Raw genomic sequence first — 17119 nt, 5'->3', positions numbered from 1 at the left:
TTGTATTAGGCCAGAATTAGGAAAAAATAGGAGCATGGCCTGCAACCTGTTTCCCAGACTGAGGAAAATCAAAGAAATCCACATCATCCCCTTGTTACATGTACATTACAGCATAAGCTGCACGTAAGGACTGTACAAAACTCCATACACAATCATTCATTCATAACATTTTGCGTTGGTGAGAAAAAAAATCCTCAATGAAATGATTCCTTGTCTTGTGGGCATAAAACAATTTAGGACTGTGTGCTCCAACATGTTTGGATTGTACTAGACAAATAACATTTCTCAGCAGTGTTGTTCTCTAGTCAATCACAGGTCCCTGCAAGTCTGTCATAAGCCATTCTTCTAAGTCATAAGCCATTCCAAGTCTATCTGTGAACAGTCTGAAGCCAAATCACAGGCTATTCAAATAGCATTACTCTCTCTGTTACTTGTGGCTGGTCTCATGAGAGGACTTCTGACTAGACTTGTAAGACAACTTGTGGTGGATACAACTTCGGCACCCATTCTTTGAAGCGTAAAAAAAAAATTGACCATCTGCTCACCTCCTCTGGCTTGCTGAGATGCTGCAGCATTTCCTTGGTTAACGCCGTCTCTGACACCACGCACCAGCTGTCCAGGTTGAGCGAGTCGGGCCTGGACGAGCAGGCCGATGACGGCTCATTGTTATCACCATCATTGCCATTGTCATCATCGATGAGACCTTGCCCGGCATCCTGCAGCAGTGGTGGCCCAGAATCCTCCATCATCAATACCTTCTCTGCAGTGGACATGGTCAGCACCATGGGCACGTTGGCCGCGAGATTTGCTGCAGGATGGGAAAAAAAGAAATGAAACCAAAAAAGTTGTGAGAAACATTTCATCTGGGAGGTGAAATGATGCTAAATCCAATTTTCAGAGAAATTTCTACATGTGAGGTCCAAACAAATGGCCACTTGACATTCAAAAAAGTTTGGATACACTGCGCAAGATATTGTTCTAACAGAAAGGGGGGGGGGCCAAATATTTTGTATGATAGTTAGCATAATATTTCCACTGGGGCTTCATCAATCATGACAATTAACAGGGTACCCTGTACATGTACGTGTATACTGTACATCAGGTCAAAGTATCAGCTTTCATAAAGGCACTTCATGTAAATGCAGAGGGAGCAAAACACACTCCGAAATTTATCAGATAGCTCAAACAGAGTGCAAAACAGCAAAGATAGGAATAACCGACTGTTTTCCTTTGGTGACAGTGAGTTGGATGGATCATCCTGGATACCGGCTGGAGACATCTCGTCATGCCTCCTGGGTCTCCTCCAAAAGACATTCCTCAGGAAGGACCGGATCCGTCTAGCAAAGGAGGCGGAATGATACCGCAGGGCCCGCTGGCACGATGACATGTTGGACTGCTTCCGTTACAGTGCAACAAGAATGGGAGATTTCTCTGTGATCTCGACTTTTTATATATACCGGTATTATTCCAATACGAAAATTCAACAGAAACTGTGTGGAATTCCTCCTAGCACTGTTGTTCTCGGCATCATAAGATTTATGACTTTCAACACGGATAAACCAAATAAACAACTGAGTTTCACCACAGGTCACATCAACATGATGTTCCATGTACATACAATGTACATCACGTACTGTCCCTACAATGGCCATTTGTTTCTGATTTAAAAAAAAAACATTAGTCAACCTTTCATTTCACTTTCACTGTACCTTCCACACGTACACGTATCAGTTTATCATTGGACTTTGTTTGATGAAGCAGTTGTTAAAGGTACATTCTACATTTGCAGCTGTCCAGGAAGAACAAGTGCAAGTAACTAACGAAACTATTGCTGAAAAGCTTTCTGGTTTAAAGATAGTTATGGGACTATACTCCCTGTGAAGGACTTTTTTCAGGCAAGTTGTCATTTAGAAAGAAAGACCATTTCCAATGATGTCTTGAAAGACACAATTTTGGGAAATTGCTATTAAATGAGCGGTTTGTTTTTAATTAACCCTAACCCTCCTCAATCCTTCACCTGTTGGAGGATTGAGGAGGGTTAGGGTTAAGCAAAGTTGCTAAAATTCATTGGTTTGAACGCAATATTTGGCAGCTGCAATTGGCTGAATAAGCACGTGTAACAGACGCTGAATTTGGATGCAATTCAAAACCTGACCTGCAAATTTTAATTCGAAAATGACATTCCAGAATCTGTTTTGCTCAGAACATCCAGCATTCACTGAGCTCAAACTTTATAAGGTTAACGGTAATGCACCCTCCTTTAGATTTCAAGCGCTTTTGTTGCCACAAACGAACACACTGCACAAATGACAACTGGAAGACTGTGCACAAACTCACTGCCAGTAGCCTGGTACAGTGGTTTTTCCAAAATGAAAAAGAATAGTGACATCATTTGAGCATTATTTTTGACAAGTCGTTTTGTTTACTTTGTTGAACACCGGATGACCCATTCTCCTCAAATATCAAGCACACATCAAGCATTGATCACACTGAAAAACACATCTGCGAATGATCAATTATTCAGAGATATCAAACTGAGTACTGTCTTTAAGGACATGACTACTGTCACTGGTGGTATCAATAAAATGAAAACTGTTGTACAGGCCTATTCGGAAACACTTTGGAAATTCATTACCAGTAGCTGTTGAGCTTATTTTTATAATTTCCACTGAAGTAATGAAAGTATTCCATCAGAACTTATTTTTATAATTTCCACTGAAGTAATGAAAGTATTCCATCATTTATTAAATATCATAAAATAGAGAAACTTACTTTCACTAATCAACTGCATTTAAGCTATATTTGATCCAAAGTTAGTCTCGGGACAGTTTGATGGCCAAAACCAACGTTAAAACTACAGTGGCTCGTCCGATGGAGTCATCCAATAGTCCAGAGTCAGTTACAGGTACATCCAGCGAGGTTATAATCCACAACTATGTACATGTATAATCCAACTCCTGACTGCTGATTTGGCATGTAGGAACAGGCTTGTTGGAACGGGGAGGAAGAGGGAGAAGGGAGGGAGTCATGCAGGCTCGTGTTCAGCAGGGAGGCACGGGCACCTTTCCTCTCAGGAAGCATTGCAGCAACTGACGGTGGGGCTGATCCTGACTGGCTAGCAAGGGCCCTTGCTGACCTCGCTCTGTTACCAGCAGGCAGCGATGACTAACTGTGCTTATGAATCCCCGTCACCCCCATCTGACGACGTGGATGCAGTGACGGGCCCCAAATGTTTTAAAGGGGCTTTCGATGATGAGTTGAGTGGGAGTGCTACGAAGCATGCCATGTTTACGAGGAAAAATGTATCATTTGCAAGGAGTCAGCTGTACACACGACAATATGAAAAAAGTACCAGATGCACGGGATATCACTTAAATGTCCTTACACTGGATACATAATTGTTACATTCCTAATCTCCAACAACAGATCAAACATATTTCTTTTTTTAAAATAAAAGAATAATAAAACCTTTAATAAAAGAAGTTCGGAAGAAGATTCTTCCTCCAGCAAAGAGAATTCATGGTTCCGGTATTTTCTCGACCCACTGGTCTGCTAACAGGCTACAATCACAGGCAAGATACTCACTAGTTAAATGATTTTGTTCCTGCATTGCGGGGATACACTTTTTCCAATCATATTTCATTCTTGAATTCTTTGCAATGTTCTACAGCACTTTTCTCATCATTTCGTCAAAAACAGCACAATGGGCTAATAAGTCAGTAGTTGTATTCCAAACTGATTTTTGTTGGCCCTGAATATGAACTTCTTTCTGTAGGGTTCCAAACTTCGCTTCATTTCAAAATTATCACCATATACATGTAGCCTTGAAAACGGTGAATGTTCTTTGCTAATACTAAGTGGAATAATAAAGAACAAGAGTTCAAGGGATAGATACACGTATTTTATGCAAATCCACCAAACCAGTACCCACATGAAAACAAGGTGCTGATTTCAGACACTCTTCCCACAAATAGTGTTCCCTTGTGTACCAATACTAACAGGGTTTATGGGTCATGGGAGGGGTTATTTGGTTCTTTTTGTGTTTTTTAATTGGGGGGTATACATGTACATGTACACTCAAACACGTACCCTTTCTTCAAAAATGAATTCAGGAATAGTGAGATGATAAGTGTTTATGCATGGATGAAAACTTATGTCCTCCGATGTCAAAATAGAAATCTTGAATAACAGCTGCCTGGGGGTGCCTTGTCTAACTAACTAGGACAACTTCTTCGAGCTGGATTTTTGAAGATGTTTTTCTGGACTGTTCCTGTTCATTTTGCCACAGATAACCTTGACTCCAAAATGCCTCTGAAATTGTTTTTCAGAGAGGGGGAAACATTGTGTGGACGTGTGCGAGTCCACACTACGCCATCGCACCCAACATTATGTGGACTTCTTTTGTGAAGAGGTCCACACTATGTATGCCACGCCTGCACACAAGCGTGTACACACACACCAACATCTGTATCCTTGTGGAGACAATGCTGTCTTCTCCTGTGCTCAAATATGGTACCTTGTGGAGACCTGTGGAGAACCAGGACAGCAAGATGAAAGGTTTCCACAAGACAATTCTTAAAGTATGTAAAGGTCTCCACAAGGATTTCCTGACGTAGATAATTGGAAATTACTCAAGCAGAGGAATTTTTAATGTGCAATTATCATTAGCGAATTGAAAAGTGCATTCGGTTGAAATTTCAACCCAGGAAAATAACTCTGGTTCAAATGAGAGCATTTTGAAAACAGCATTTATATTACACACAAGTATTTTAAACATGAGTTTCCCAGTGAAATAGGGCACAAACTACTGATCAAGCAAAAAACCTCCAAAAAATGCAAAAAATATGCGCATGGTCGACAATAGTGACCATGTTAAAATGTTAAGAGGCAATCCATAGAGTCCTCCTGCTCCTAGCAGTACAAGTCCGGTACCGGTACACGCTACAAGTCTGGGACTAAAAAAGAGACTCAAAACAATTAGTCCTATAACACCCCAACTATAGGCTGAGTTCGGGCGGCTTGTTCTCATATGTTCACGAACAGCTCGATTTGTTGTTCGTGGGTCGGCCGCTCGAACGCCGGGAACAAACAACCGGTTACCGATGGTAGTTAGTGACAAGCAACATGCAACACAGCGGCGTCCATGTAGGCTACGTTATTCGAGAGTTTATGTCTGGATGGGCTGAATTCTTTTCTATATAAACAGGAACATTCATTTCTGTGTTACGGAAAATAATTAATGTTAATTTTGCAAAACTCCCCATTGTCTATGGCTTTGGAAGCCATCTCTCTACTTTTTCCAGCTGTTCAAAAATCAAATTCTCACGAGTTTTCCCATGTGTTCCTGTAAAACCCTGACGAGGAGGTGGTGTGTGATCCTGTTCCGAGAACAGTGTTCTTGAGTCGTGTTCCCGCCGTTCGAGCGAGAGAACAAGAAACCCGTGTCAAGAACAAGCCGCCCGAACTCGACCATAGTGTCAGTCCCAGTCCCAATTATACTTAGTGCTGCAGCTGGGCTGGCCCAACTATTGTCGGCCAATATAATTTCTCTGCCCTTCTCAAAGTTTATACAGTTCACACCTGACATAAATTCATCTAAAATATGGCATTTCATCTGCTAAACCTCTTTTCTATAAGCAAGAGTTGTTGATGTAACAAAATGACTTTGGCACATGCTATGGAACATGCACACACTGGACCCCTGTGCTGTAGTTGGGCTGGCCCAACAACTATAGCACTATTGTATAGGCCTGGTTGGGACGCATCCCAATATACGTTGGGTAAGGGCAAAACCTGTTATATAAAACCAATATACACAGTTCGAACAGTCCCAACTACATGTACATGTACATGTATAGGTCTACATGGCCTAGTTGGGGCGTAACATTCCCAAGCTGATTCACTGGACTTTTTTCAATAAAAATCAAGATGCAATGGACATTGTGGAAATTGACCAAATCACTTTTGCAGGTTTAATTTTTTAAGGCGTATGTAAATTTCGTGACCCCTTCCCTATACAGAAGGAAGAATTAGATTAAACTTTCAGACTCACCAAACTAGATGGCAATGACATAAATTTGTCAACTGCAGGGTTCATTTTGTAGAAAGAAGGCAAGGTAGATTTTTAAGGGAAATCATGAGGTAAAAACAACATCGACACAAAAATGGCACGCACACATCCACTGAAAATAAACATGGCGATAATGTCAAAACGTGCCTGGTAGAGTGTCTCTCATTGGTACATGAAAAGTTTCAGGAGAAAGCTGAGCTCTGATTGGTCGAGCTGATTAGGAATGAGGGTATTGAAGGTAACACCCAGACCGTACACATATGCGTCCACATGGCAATATTATACAGAGAAATATGGAAGGGCTGCGTAGCACCATGAGCAGAATATTGACAAGAACATCAGCTCTACTTAGCTCTTCTGATACTGACTGAGTGGAGCGTTAGTATTCCTCTTTTTCAAATTTTGGAGACGTAGGCCTATGACCGATCCCGTCCAAAATTCGAAAAAGAGCCTACAATTAACGCTCCACTCTGTAGAGATGGGCCTAAGCCTAATTACCGTCGTGCTCGGGCCTCCCGGTGCATCAGTTAAAGCCCACGGTTGAATCGTAGACCATGTGAGGAGAATTTTTTTAGTTTTAATGAAACCGAAACTGAGAGGTTCAGCCGTCGAAACTGAAACAAAAACTTTCGAGTGAGTTTCACCTGTGCTGTGCTTCAGCAACTCACTAGTACGCTCGGATACTTAGTCGGGCCCCGAATGCATGATGACGGGACAGCGTACGGTTCCATTCATTAGTCACGGGATTGTGACTTATGCAGGTGTCAATGTCAACTTCATTTCAGTCAGGTGCTGCAGTCTTGTCGCGGTTTTTGAAACCATACTGCTGGATTCCCAGCCAGTGTCCGAAGTATTGGCTGCGGCTGACAATAACACGTGCCTTAATGGTAAAAATGGTTTCGGCAGCCAGCTGCCGGCTTCTACACAATAATGTACCGGTACCATTACTAACAGCCATAGCCAAATAATCCGGTTACAGTATCGCACGCATGAGTGAGGCACCACCCCCTCCAGCGGTATAAACCTAGTTGGTATACAAGCGGTACGGTGACTTAGGCATATCCCAAATTTGCCCGCTGTTGGAGACCAACATTTTTTATATATTGGGATTGGGATCTTAGCATGAAACTGTTAGGCAGGGTTGCAAAAACATTTATCGACAGTTTCTCGGTCGAATATGCTCCACCCTAGGAGTTATATGCATGCATGAACAACGTAACTGTCCTTGGTCAAAATAGTGGCAGGACAAAGCAGTCAAGCCCCAGGCTACAGGGCAATGATTGGGCGTGGTGGCAAGAACTGCATGCGAATAAAGATCATACATGTCTCGGCTTTCTCGAGATTAGCTCAGATAAGTAGCGTAGCGGGAGATGCTTTGAATATATAAGCGCTAAATTTGAACGAGAGATTTCCACTTTCTCTTCTTCACTTGTAACATAAAGCTAGTTCCATCTATGCATGTAGTTAACTTCAAGACTGAATTTTGTCTTTTTCTCTCGACGGAAAGGCAAGACTAATAATTCCAATCATAATTATGCAACTAGATGAGCATAAATCCGAATTATCGTGGAAGAATTGTCATGGTAACACCACTTGACAAAAGTTGAAGTGTGCCGAGTTCTTCAAGAATATAATTTTTCACCACAATTTTTCCAATAAACTTATGAACTATGCAATCATCGAGGAGCGGGTTCGCTGTTTTAAACAGACTTAATTATATTTCCCACTAAATACCAAGATATTATCATTGTATCGATAATATTTTCATTTGATGAGTAGAATAGAACTGTAAGTCGGGCAAAAGCCCCAACCGTCACTTTCCCCAACTTTGATTTAAAAAGCACGTCCGTTGAAACAAAGACTACGTGCTTTGAAATGGCCAACAAATTTCGGCTCCGTCTACAGTGGAATGTGCTCCAATTTTGGTTTTTTGTTCCAAGTTTCTAATTTAATGCCAAAACACATTTCGGCCCTGTTCCGAATACGATCATTTCTCTGTAAAAGTCTCGTTTGCTGACAGAGGGAGGGGGTAAACAGTCGGATCGGATGTTGAAAAAAAATCAAACAGGCTAGGACACAGCTAAGAAATCAAACAAGATCACACTAAAACAAAGAACACAGAAACCAGGTGATTTCATTATGAGAACTATTTAATACTTCAACTTTCCATAAAGGGTTTAACAAAGTATACAGAGGTTAGGTTATACTACAGTACAAAGAAGAAAGATCCAATACATGTATAACATAGAATATTAACGAGGCTTGGGCAGGCTCTAAACGAACTCTACAGACGGTGGTGGTTCTTTGATGGTGGAAATAAGGCAAAACCCAGAGCAAATTCACCTCCAACGAAAGGCCGGAAGCGGACAGAACAACAAGGCACGCAAGCTGGTTCCCAATGTTAAAATGTGGGGAATAATCCCCAAAATGCTAAACTGTAAACTCGGTTTAAAAAATGTCGCTTCCGGAATTAGATTCAGCTCTCAAGAACCTCGTCGATCAAGATGAACTTTTCCAATCGCTCCATGAACGGACGGGTCCAGCCAAAGGGTTTGTGTTTGGCAGCCATTTTTGTTCCACAGGGAGTAGACCATTAATGCAATCCCTCCGTAACAAAAGCAGTTACCAGAAAGATGGCTGCCTTGCACTAACCTCTATACAGACTTCTCGACGTCCCGATCAAGTTTCATAGTCCCGTATTAGTCCATTCCTCATGGTTATGTAGTTTTCCCGATTTGCCAAAAGTTTCTGTACTCGAAGTCTTAAGTTTCTACACACTTTTTACAGTTACATAAGTTTCTAAAAGTAAACGCCAGAAAAGTCTGATATAGTGTACAAAAGAAAGTTCCAGGCACTCACAGCTTCTGTCTCTTAGGGTCAAACGCGGGTCAGGCTCGTGAGAGGCAATGGATGACTGTGGCGTAGGCTAGCCCGTTTCGGATACATTCATATCTCCCATCCCCTGCATTGCCACATTTGGGAATTCTTTCTATGAATCTGAGGGCCATTCTCTATTTTTCCCAAGCCATTTTGCGTGCAGGCCTCACCCAAGCTGCTCTTCTGAAAAACAGCCTTGTGATGGATCATAATTTTCGAAGACTAACGGCATGCGCCATCGATGTCTACCTTGTTTGCCGTTTGGAGAGGCAAGGCCGACGTCTGATAATCAGGCCAATCAGAAATATAATCGGACAATGCTTCACTTACAGATTTTTCTTTACAATGGTAAAAGTTTTCATCCCGCCAAGTGCATAGTTTGACCACATAAACCCTTTAAAGTATGGTTCCTGAGCAAATAATTTCCCGTCTTTCTCGGGGTATTTTCATTTATCGCAAGTTGTAGTTATGGTTTAAAGCCCAAACAGTCCCAAATCCTCCGATTTCAATATGATTTTTACATACACCCTAGGTTACAGAAGACACTGTTTTCTTGATGATGTTTTCTTTATTTCAATCAAAATGTTCGTGCCATCGGCTATACCCGTTAAACGAAGACTTTGTTTACGTATGTGATTTCCTGTGGCCCTATAAGTGGACAATAGCCCCCAATCCACCGGCTTCATAGGAAAGTGTACGCCAACAAAGTCATTGGTACATACAGGTCTATCAAATTAATAGACGTTTTTAGTATCCCAAAGACAGTATAACCTCAATTTCAACCATCTGAAATAGTAACAGCGAGCTCTCTGCATACAAACAGCATGGTAGATTGGTGTCATGCAGCAGATGTACGTCATGACGAGTTCCGTCGATCGATTACCCACTCCGCAAACAGCGCCACCACCGGCAGGACTGCTATACATCCCATAGAAACAAAAGCTTTGTCATAGCTTCCTGTCTTGTCAAATATCAAACCTGAAAAAAAAAGAAAAAATCATTACTGCAAATAATGAAAACTGATGCGAAAAAATACCTTAAGGCTGGCCAAAAGTTGACGCACAAATAAAACCAAAAGGCAAACATGTAACGGCCGATCAAAATTCGCGATGCAAAACTGCAAGCGTTAGAAGCACGTTTCGACTCGAGCGAAATTTTGCTGCAAATCTTTCGTGACATCGCTTCGCGTTCACATTCGGCTGGGAGTATGAACCGGCCCTTCAGGCTGCGATTTGGCACTGGCTCATGAGCGACACCGCATCTTTCGGCTGTTCACACTTGGCACGAAAGCGCCCACGAACGCAATTTTGTGACGCCAGACTGGATTATTCGAACGCGAATTTTGCAAAAGTCGCCCGTATAAGGCGCAGTGAGCTCACGAAACATTATTATCCCTTAACCAAGTTTTACTTTTGGGTTATATTTATGTATGTGAACAAAAGATTGCAGAGTAATTCAGGGGGAATAAATAGTAGCTGTTCTGCGTGACTTGCACATTTGTGCAAGCGTGCCTTTAACTCTCATAATTTTACATAAATGTTTAAACCAGATGTTTTTTAACATCGTACTTTCAGTTCAATTTCCAATTCTTGGGAATTTCCATGAATAAGTTGAACACAATCTTCGGTTAGCTGCCAAGGGCCACAAATACAGCAACGGCACAAGTGTAACGTGATCAGGAGGCCGAGGCAACAGTGTACCCAAAAATTAAAATCATTAAAAAAAAAGCAAAGCAAAAAAAAAAAAAAGGAAAAATCGTTTCTCGTATAATATGATCCAGATAAAATATTGTTCTCTGGAGCTGTGTAAAAAAAACGTAGACATCCGCAAATTATACAAAATTCTACTTGCATTTTCAGCAAGTTCAACTCTTACAGAATTGTTGATTCATTTCAAAACTTCTTTTTGTTCAAACGTCACAATTTGACGAACAAAGAAGCCTCGAATTCATCCTACCTGGGAAAAATCCTAGTGAAAGGTGAAAGGCGGACGAGACCAGGTCTATCCAACTGAACACGTAAACTAGCTTCTTAGTTCCGAGCATTTCCCGCGTGTACATGTCCCCCAACCCGCTGATGGCCCCGTTCAAACCGTTGAAGACAAAGGAATTGACGGCCATGGACCAGAAGGAGTTCGTCCAGGGAAGCACCAGAAGAGCCAAGGAATTGGGTACCATCATGACTAGCATGGCCGCTCGTATCTTGAGTAAACCTCGGTCTATGACCGGGCCCAGGCCGATCTTGAAAACCAGGTTTCCTATCCCCCCGAATGTAACGAACGTCACCGCCTCGTAATCGGAGAAACCTTTCGTCTCCGCGTACGAAACGAAGTAAATCAGCCACAAACCGTCGTTGAAGAAACTGCACGTCCACACCACTGCTGCGATCCAGAATTTGGCCTGACAACAAACCGAACATCCCAGCAGATTCCACTGACTCACGATAGCGTCCTTCAGACTTCGAAGTAGAGATTTCTTCTCCGCGTCGGGATCTGATTCGTCGAGCGGGGCTTCCGAGCCCCCCGAGGAGGCGATCGGTTGGTAGCTGTCTTCCGCTGCTGCTGGTGGTGGTGATCTGAGTAGGCAGCAACACACGCCGAGATGCAGGGCGAGGGCTCCAAGCAGCATCAAGGCTCCTCTCCAGCCGTAGGTGTTGAGAAGCAGCTGGGCCAAGGGTGCAAATAGTATCATACCCACGGAGTGTCCTGAGGTTCCAATACCACTAGCAGTGGCATAGTCGTCGGTGAAATAACGTGCCATCGTCGCTCTCGTCAAAACGTTGGTGATGCTTAGGCCAGGCCCTGAAAAAAATTCCATATAAAACATACCCTGTTAGGACGGTGATGTCAATGTTGTCCATCGGCCATCGGTTGTGCTGCAGTCCTGCTGTCTTTTAAAAAATTATCATGACACTCCATTGGAACAGTGGGCTGAATTTAATTCCATGTCGTTCGAAAGTTCTTTTCATCTGTCAATATCTGCTGCTGCGGCGCGGTCGCCATTCTGGGGAGGGGGACTTATAAAGCCATCTGTTTTCTTTGGTTCTCGCAAAATTTCGGGGGGGCGGAGAGGCGACGATATTTTTAGTCGCGCCACTCATTTGTTGTCGTAACGAAGTGTAGATAAAGGCATCAAGTCGGCAATAGTATGCCTAAAATGAGAGTGCAGGCCAAGATGAACTCTTCTCGTGGTGTGTGTCGCAGCCTGTACTCGGCGTAGAAGACTTTTGAATATTATCGTCAAATAATACTGAATTTTAAACCAAAAAAGGAAACAGTCTTTGCCTCCAGTAAAAACTCAAAGTACAGTGAAATCTCTCCACGAGCATAAGTTCACAAAAATATCTGGCACACGCATAGCAGTATCGTTTTGAGTTGCACACGGGATGATATTAATTTTGAAGAATTTCTACAGGGGAGCCTATGACACGTTGGAATACCTGCGAGTAAAGATAGGATGAACGTCATCTGAATAACACTAGTAGAGAACGACGCGAGAATCATGGATATCCCGACAAGGAAACCGCTGACGATGGCCACAGCACGGGTACCAAACGCGGCTTCAAGTGGCCCAGAGAGTAGACCTGCAAAGCAAACAATCATTTTCATAGAAATTGTCAATCATTTCTACTCAAAATGTCATTACTAGGTTTTGCTGAATGTTCCGTTTTTACAGACACGCATTATGTAGACACACACGAAGCAAAACTTAAAATAACTTTGTGTTTCATAAGTGGGAAGTTTGTTCTGCTAATCGAGCCATTATTTCGGATGTCAACAGTGCTATCTTGACGGCCTTTCTTTGAAACAGTTTAACTTATTTTGCGGGGAAGTTATGGTTTAAGGCTGAATTAACCATGCAGTGTTTGTAGTTAGGTTCAATATTTTAATCCCAAAAAGGTTCCTGGAGAATCATTCGCTGTTCCCTTTTTTGCCCCAAGCCAGCCGCAAAACCTGCTGGTGAGCTGCTCGTGGAAAGTTGTGTAAAATGGAACAAGAAGGACATGGCCGAGGTCGAGCCGCAGGAATCCAGAAGAGAGGTCGACAAGAAGAGCGAGGAGAAGAAATGATCGCCTTGATTACGTCTGAAGCAGTATGTGACGCTTGCATATTTTGTTTTTGTTGCAAGAAGAGTGAAAGCAGAAATTAAGAAAGGGGAAAATACTTTTGAGATTTGTATGAAGTCTTAATTTCCTGACGTTTGTCAAAAGGTGTTGGTGATCTGTTGACAGTTTATGCCATTTGACGGGCGCGGTAGTGTGAGCTTCTGTGAAACGTTTCTTTCAATTTGGACGCTGACCGTCAAAAATCATGTGACTGAAACTCCTCTATGAACTATCTGAACTACCATTTGGGACCACATCAGGCCCCACGGCATGGTCGCACCGCTGGCTAACAATATCCGATTACAGAGGAAACCATTCACACGAAAATAATTAGGCCTGCATGTGTATGAGATTTCAATGACCATGTGCGTTGCGAGATTCGCAGCCAACGGTGAAAAGTGCTGGGTGCACATTATGCATAAAAAACATTTTAACAATAAAGTACTCGTGTTAATGTAGGGGTCTGGGGATTCCAAGGTGAGATAATTACCTTTGATGTGAATATATGAACTCTGACCTACCCGTCTCTGGCACTAGATCAATGCATAGGTATAGGCCTAAGGGGCCCAGCATAAATACATGTACACGTATAGCAGCGTGTGCAATGCGTGCACTGAATGGGTTGTATCTAGGCTGGATCGTGGTATGCGGAAATAGACGTTATGGTTCAAGGCGCAATTGGATGATGTAACTTTGTAAGGGCTTTGTATGAGGATAGGCTCAGATGACACATTCATGGAACTAAATTATAATAACAAAAAAGCCTCCAACGACCAGCAGTGCGTATACAAAGCATTCAAATAGCGATTCATTCATAGGAAAGCAGGTTAGAGAGGAATTGTGATGCGCCTATGGAAAAGTTTGGTTCGACCCGAAGAATCAAAATTTTCCGTCTACAAGCAGAAAATGAAGTGAAAGTTAAGAACTTTTTCAGAGTTTTCACTTTCCAGGGACGGACAGAAATTACCCAGTTAGAATCAATATATATAAAGAGAACTAAGCCTCAAGGACAGTTTATACATCATCGGACTCTCGTCCAATTTTTATGACTTTAAGCATGAGAATGAGATCGAGACAGGCATGCCGACAGTTTCTGATGTCGCTGCAAACGCTGTATATAAATATCGCAGTGTACGACACATGATACGTCAGCGAGAGAGTCGCATTTACAATTCAGCCAAACTTTAAGTGGAAGTGTGCTACGTGGGACATCACTCATTTTTCCCTACAGGCTTTTATCAGCAATCAAAAGTGAAAGTATACCCTAAAAAGTCAAATTTAAATGTGAGAATATCGAAGCATTTATGGAATTTTGTTCCGACCAGTATGATAGGGCTTGTGCGCATGGTGTCAAGTGGTGTGTGTATGGAACCCTTTCCTTTTCACGTTTTTAACTGTGAAGTTAGTCTGAGTTATTGATTACGTTTGAGGTTTTGTTAAAGATGATCAGTACCACACTTAGACAAGTGTTTCCCCCATGATCCTGAGCCTGTTGGATGATGTTAGCACGCGCCTTTCACGGTTTGGTCCAAAGAGAACGGTCAACCAAGATATCACTTGATGGACGACAATGTGATCTCAAAGGTGGGACTAAGCGGGGCGGAATAAAACCATAAGACACCCAACCACACCCACCCACCAAACCCGACTCACTCCAACTCACTGATCTCTATACACTGGATAGGCAGCTCTGCTCTGCGAATTGAAGCGACTGCGAGGCTATCTTAGGCTATCCATTACAATGGCGTTTTCCAAGTCCCCGGCTTTAGCCTAGGCCTTGCATGAATGCAATTTACTGAAAGGACTGAAGTTGGCTATAGGCCATCGTATTGAATATCCTAAGATGGCCGCGCAGTCGCCTCAATTCTAGGCAGTTACTGCTGAGCTGCCTATCCAGTGTATGGAGTGCTCCAACCCACCCCGACTCACTTCAACCCGACCTAACCCAATCTATGCCACGTCAACCAATATAAACCCCTAGAACTCAGTCATGTAAACTGTACATGGGCCATATCTCATCTTCAGGAAATACGATATGAAATCATTCAAGTGATGCGCCAAACACGTTCGCTGACTCCACTTTCCCTTCTTGTTCAAAGTCTATGCCATCTGGTCAATACCTTTTAGGGTTAATGAACTGCATTTGCTGTAGCCTACATCTTATATTTCATTTGTTGGGCCTTTTCCTTCCTCCAAGGTTGGGCCAAGGAATGAATCATTTGCGTGTCATAAATTGTCTTAAAAAGTTCATTACTTCAAGCTAAGCTGGCCATTTCTTCACTGAATTTAGTTGATATCCCATATGGTTACCACTTTCTACTGTACATTTATTAAAAAACATGGGATTTGGCAGAGTAACTGTCACAGAGTGAAAGCATACCTGCAAAACTAGAGACGCCATTGATGGTTGATATTAACGCACCGATCATCCACGTCTCGGCAGCGAATTGTACCCGGAGTGTCGGCAACATCACCCCCAGACCCTTGACGACCCCTGTCCAGAGCAGCCAGTCGGCATGAAGGCAGAGAACCGCATACCAGCCTCGATGACAGCCCCTACACATGTTTTGAACCATAATACAGGGTTCGTTCCGGCGACGACGTTGCGAGATCAACCCACTTCGTGTTAAACCTCCACGATAACAGTATGTTAACTGTAACCGCGATATATCCCGCTACTTTTATAAGCACGAAACCAGCTCAAGTCTTCTGAAGTATCTAGTGGACAAAAACGCACCGTAACTGCTTTTGATCACTGCTCAAAAAAGTATGCATGTACCTATATGACCAATGTTTATAGGCCTACATGTATATGCCAACATAATCTATAAGCTGATCGGCTGTTGGCAATAAGTTCCAAACTTTACTAGTGGCAAAACCTCCACAGCTCCATCTGCACTCAACAGGCTGTTGTGCAACGTCGTGTGGAATTTAGTTATGCCACAAACATACAACACAGGCGATCCCAACCATTATGTCACACCATACCGAGCTTCGTGTGAAAGGACTGGAGATAATACGAAGTGCACTTCCTTTATGTCCTCAATATTTAAAGGCCCCTGAAAGTGGAATGATCCATCAATGTCGGATCTGAAAGGTTTTGAGAGAAGTCATGAATGTGCGGGTAGGCCTTATGAGCGTATAAAACGCGTCACTACTTCCATGTGAGGTACAACTACAAGCCTTTCCCTTTAAAAAAAAAATCTGACACTTGTGTGGAAATTCACTCAGATTCCACGTATGCAATTTAGTGGTGTCGATCATGGTTTGATGAGGAAGATGACCACCACGTTGTGGAACAGGCAGCAACACAGCTAACAAAAACATTTCGCGCTGGGAAGAGGGAGGAGAAAATTATTGAATTCTCAGGCCGGTGACACATGGGCAGCATCTGGCACCATCCAACGCCCATTAAGTTAATTAACCCCCTTCACGACGGGATTATTTTGACTGCGACTGCTGCCTGGGCTGTGGTATGTCCTGAATGGAGGTCGAGGGGCTTTGTCCAGCAGCGCGCTCAATTGAACAAGCAGGTACATCTACTACATGGTGAATAGACTGTTAGTGTGGTATCCCCTAAGGGTGCACTGAACTAATTCAAGCTCCATTGAAAATAGTGTAAAATCAACCAAGTTTGGAGCCCCATGGCAGGCAACTGAAGTCCCTGAGACCTCTCAAACAAAAATCAATGTGTTGTTTGGTCCTTCAGATTTCATTTGATTTTCAATTTTTAGTAGGTTAACCAATGAATTGTTTAATTATCCGCCCAAAACAAACTCACCCCCCCAAAAGTGAATGTTGCCAAGCCCTCCCAGCGGCCATTTTTCAAATGACATCCCTCACCTTCCTGGGGCTCTTCTGACTAATTTTCAATCCCATTTTTGTCTGCTTTGCCCCCAGATGGGTGCCCCTGAATCTACAGAGATGATCCTGGGCCATACTGACACAATTCCACCATTTCCTGGCCCAAACAGACCCCTCTTTTTGAAACAATCTCTGGGGGGTACTTTTTGTGCGCCTCGGCCTGGCAAAGAATTTTCCTTGAATTGGGACACTGCACCCCTAACGT

The 17119-nt window shown here is 42.8% G+C and overlaps 2 protein-coding genes across 7 annotated transcripts in view; both read right to left on the bottom strand.

The window, feature by feature from the left end:
* The window catches only part of LOC110974179 (uncharacterized), a 43071-nt gene extending 36158 nt beyond the window's left edge, over positions 1–6913 (bottom strand). The window contains exons 1-3 of one of the 4 annotated variants that reach the window (XM_087135556.1): positions 6569–6913; positions 2773–3270; positions 546–808 (exon numbers count right to left, since the gene is read on the bottom strand). In XM_087135556.1, coding sequence (XP_086991682.1) covers positions 546–808; positions 2773–2791 — 282 coding nt within the window. In that variant the 5' untranslated portion in view covers positions 2792–3270; positions 6569–6913. Of the gene's footprint in view, positions 1–545; positions 809–1221; positions 1693–2772; positions 3271–6568 lie in introns of those variants that run through there. The other 3 variants (XM_022225619.2, XM_022225620.2, XM_022225617.2) reach the window with 3 other exon arrangements.
* Positions 6914–8202: 1289 nt separating this feature from the next.
* LOC110974301 (monocarboxylate transporter 13-like) lies at positions 8203–16726 on the bottom strand. 3 transcript variants are annotated; one of them, XM_022225843.2, is made up of 4 exons: positions 15473–16725; positions 12385–12528; positions 10904–11746; positions 8203–9925 (listed from the first exon to the last, which is right to left on the bottom strand). In XM_022225843.2, the coding sequence occupies exons 1-4, from the start codon at positions 15624–15626 to the stop codon at positions 9804–9806; spliced, it is 1263 nt and encodes a 420-aa protein (XP_022081535.1). In that variant the 5' UTR covers positions 15627–16725; the 3' UTR covers positions 8203–9803. The 3 variants fall into 3 exon arrangements, with proteins under 3 accessions (XP_022081535.1, XP_022081534.1, XP_022081537.1); XM_022225842.2 differs by having other exon boundaries at positions 15431–16592; XM_022225845.2 differs by lacking the exon at positions 12385–12528 and having other exon boundaries at positions 15431–16726.
* Between the last annotated feature and the right edge of the window lie 393 nt (positions 16727–17119).

This window comes from Acanthaster planci, linkage group LG04 (genome assembly GCF_054643075.1).
Source record: "Acanthaster planci isolate LZ-2023a linkage group LG04, COTS_SCS, whole genome shotgun sequence".
Classification (NCBI taxonomy): Eukaryota; Metazoa; Echinodermata; class Asteroidea; order Valvatida; family Acanthasteridae; genus Acanthaster; species Acanthaster planci.
This window is presented reverse-complemented; position numbering and strand designations above follow the sequence as displayed.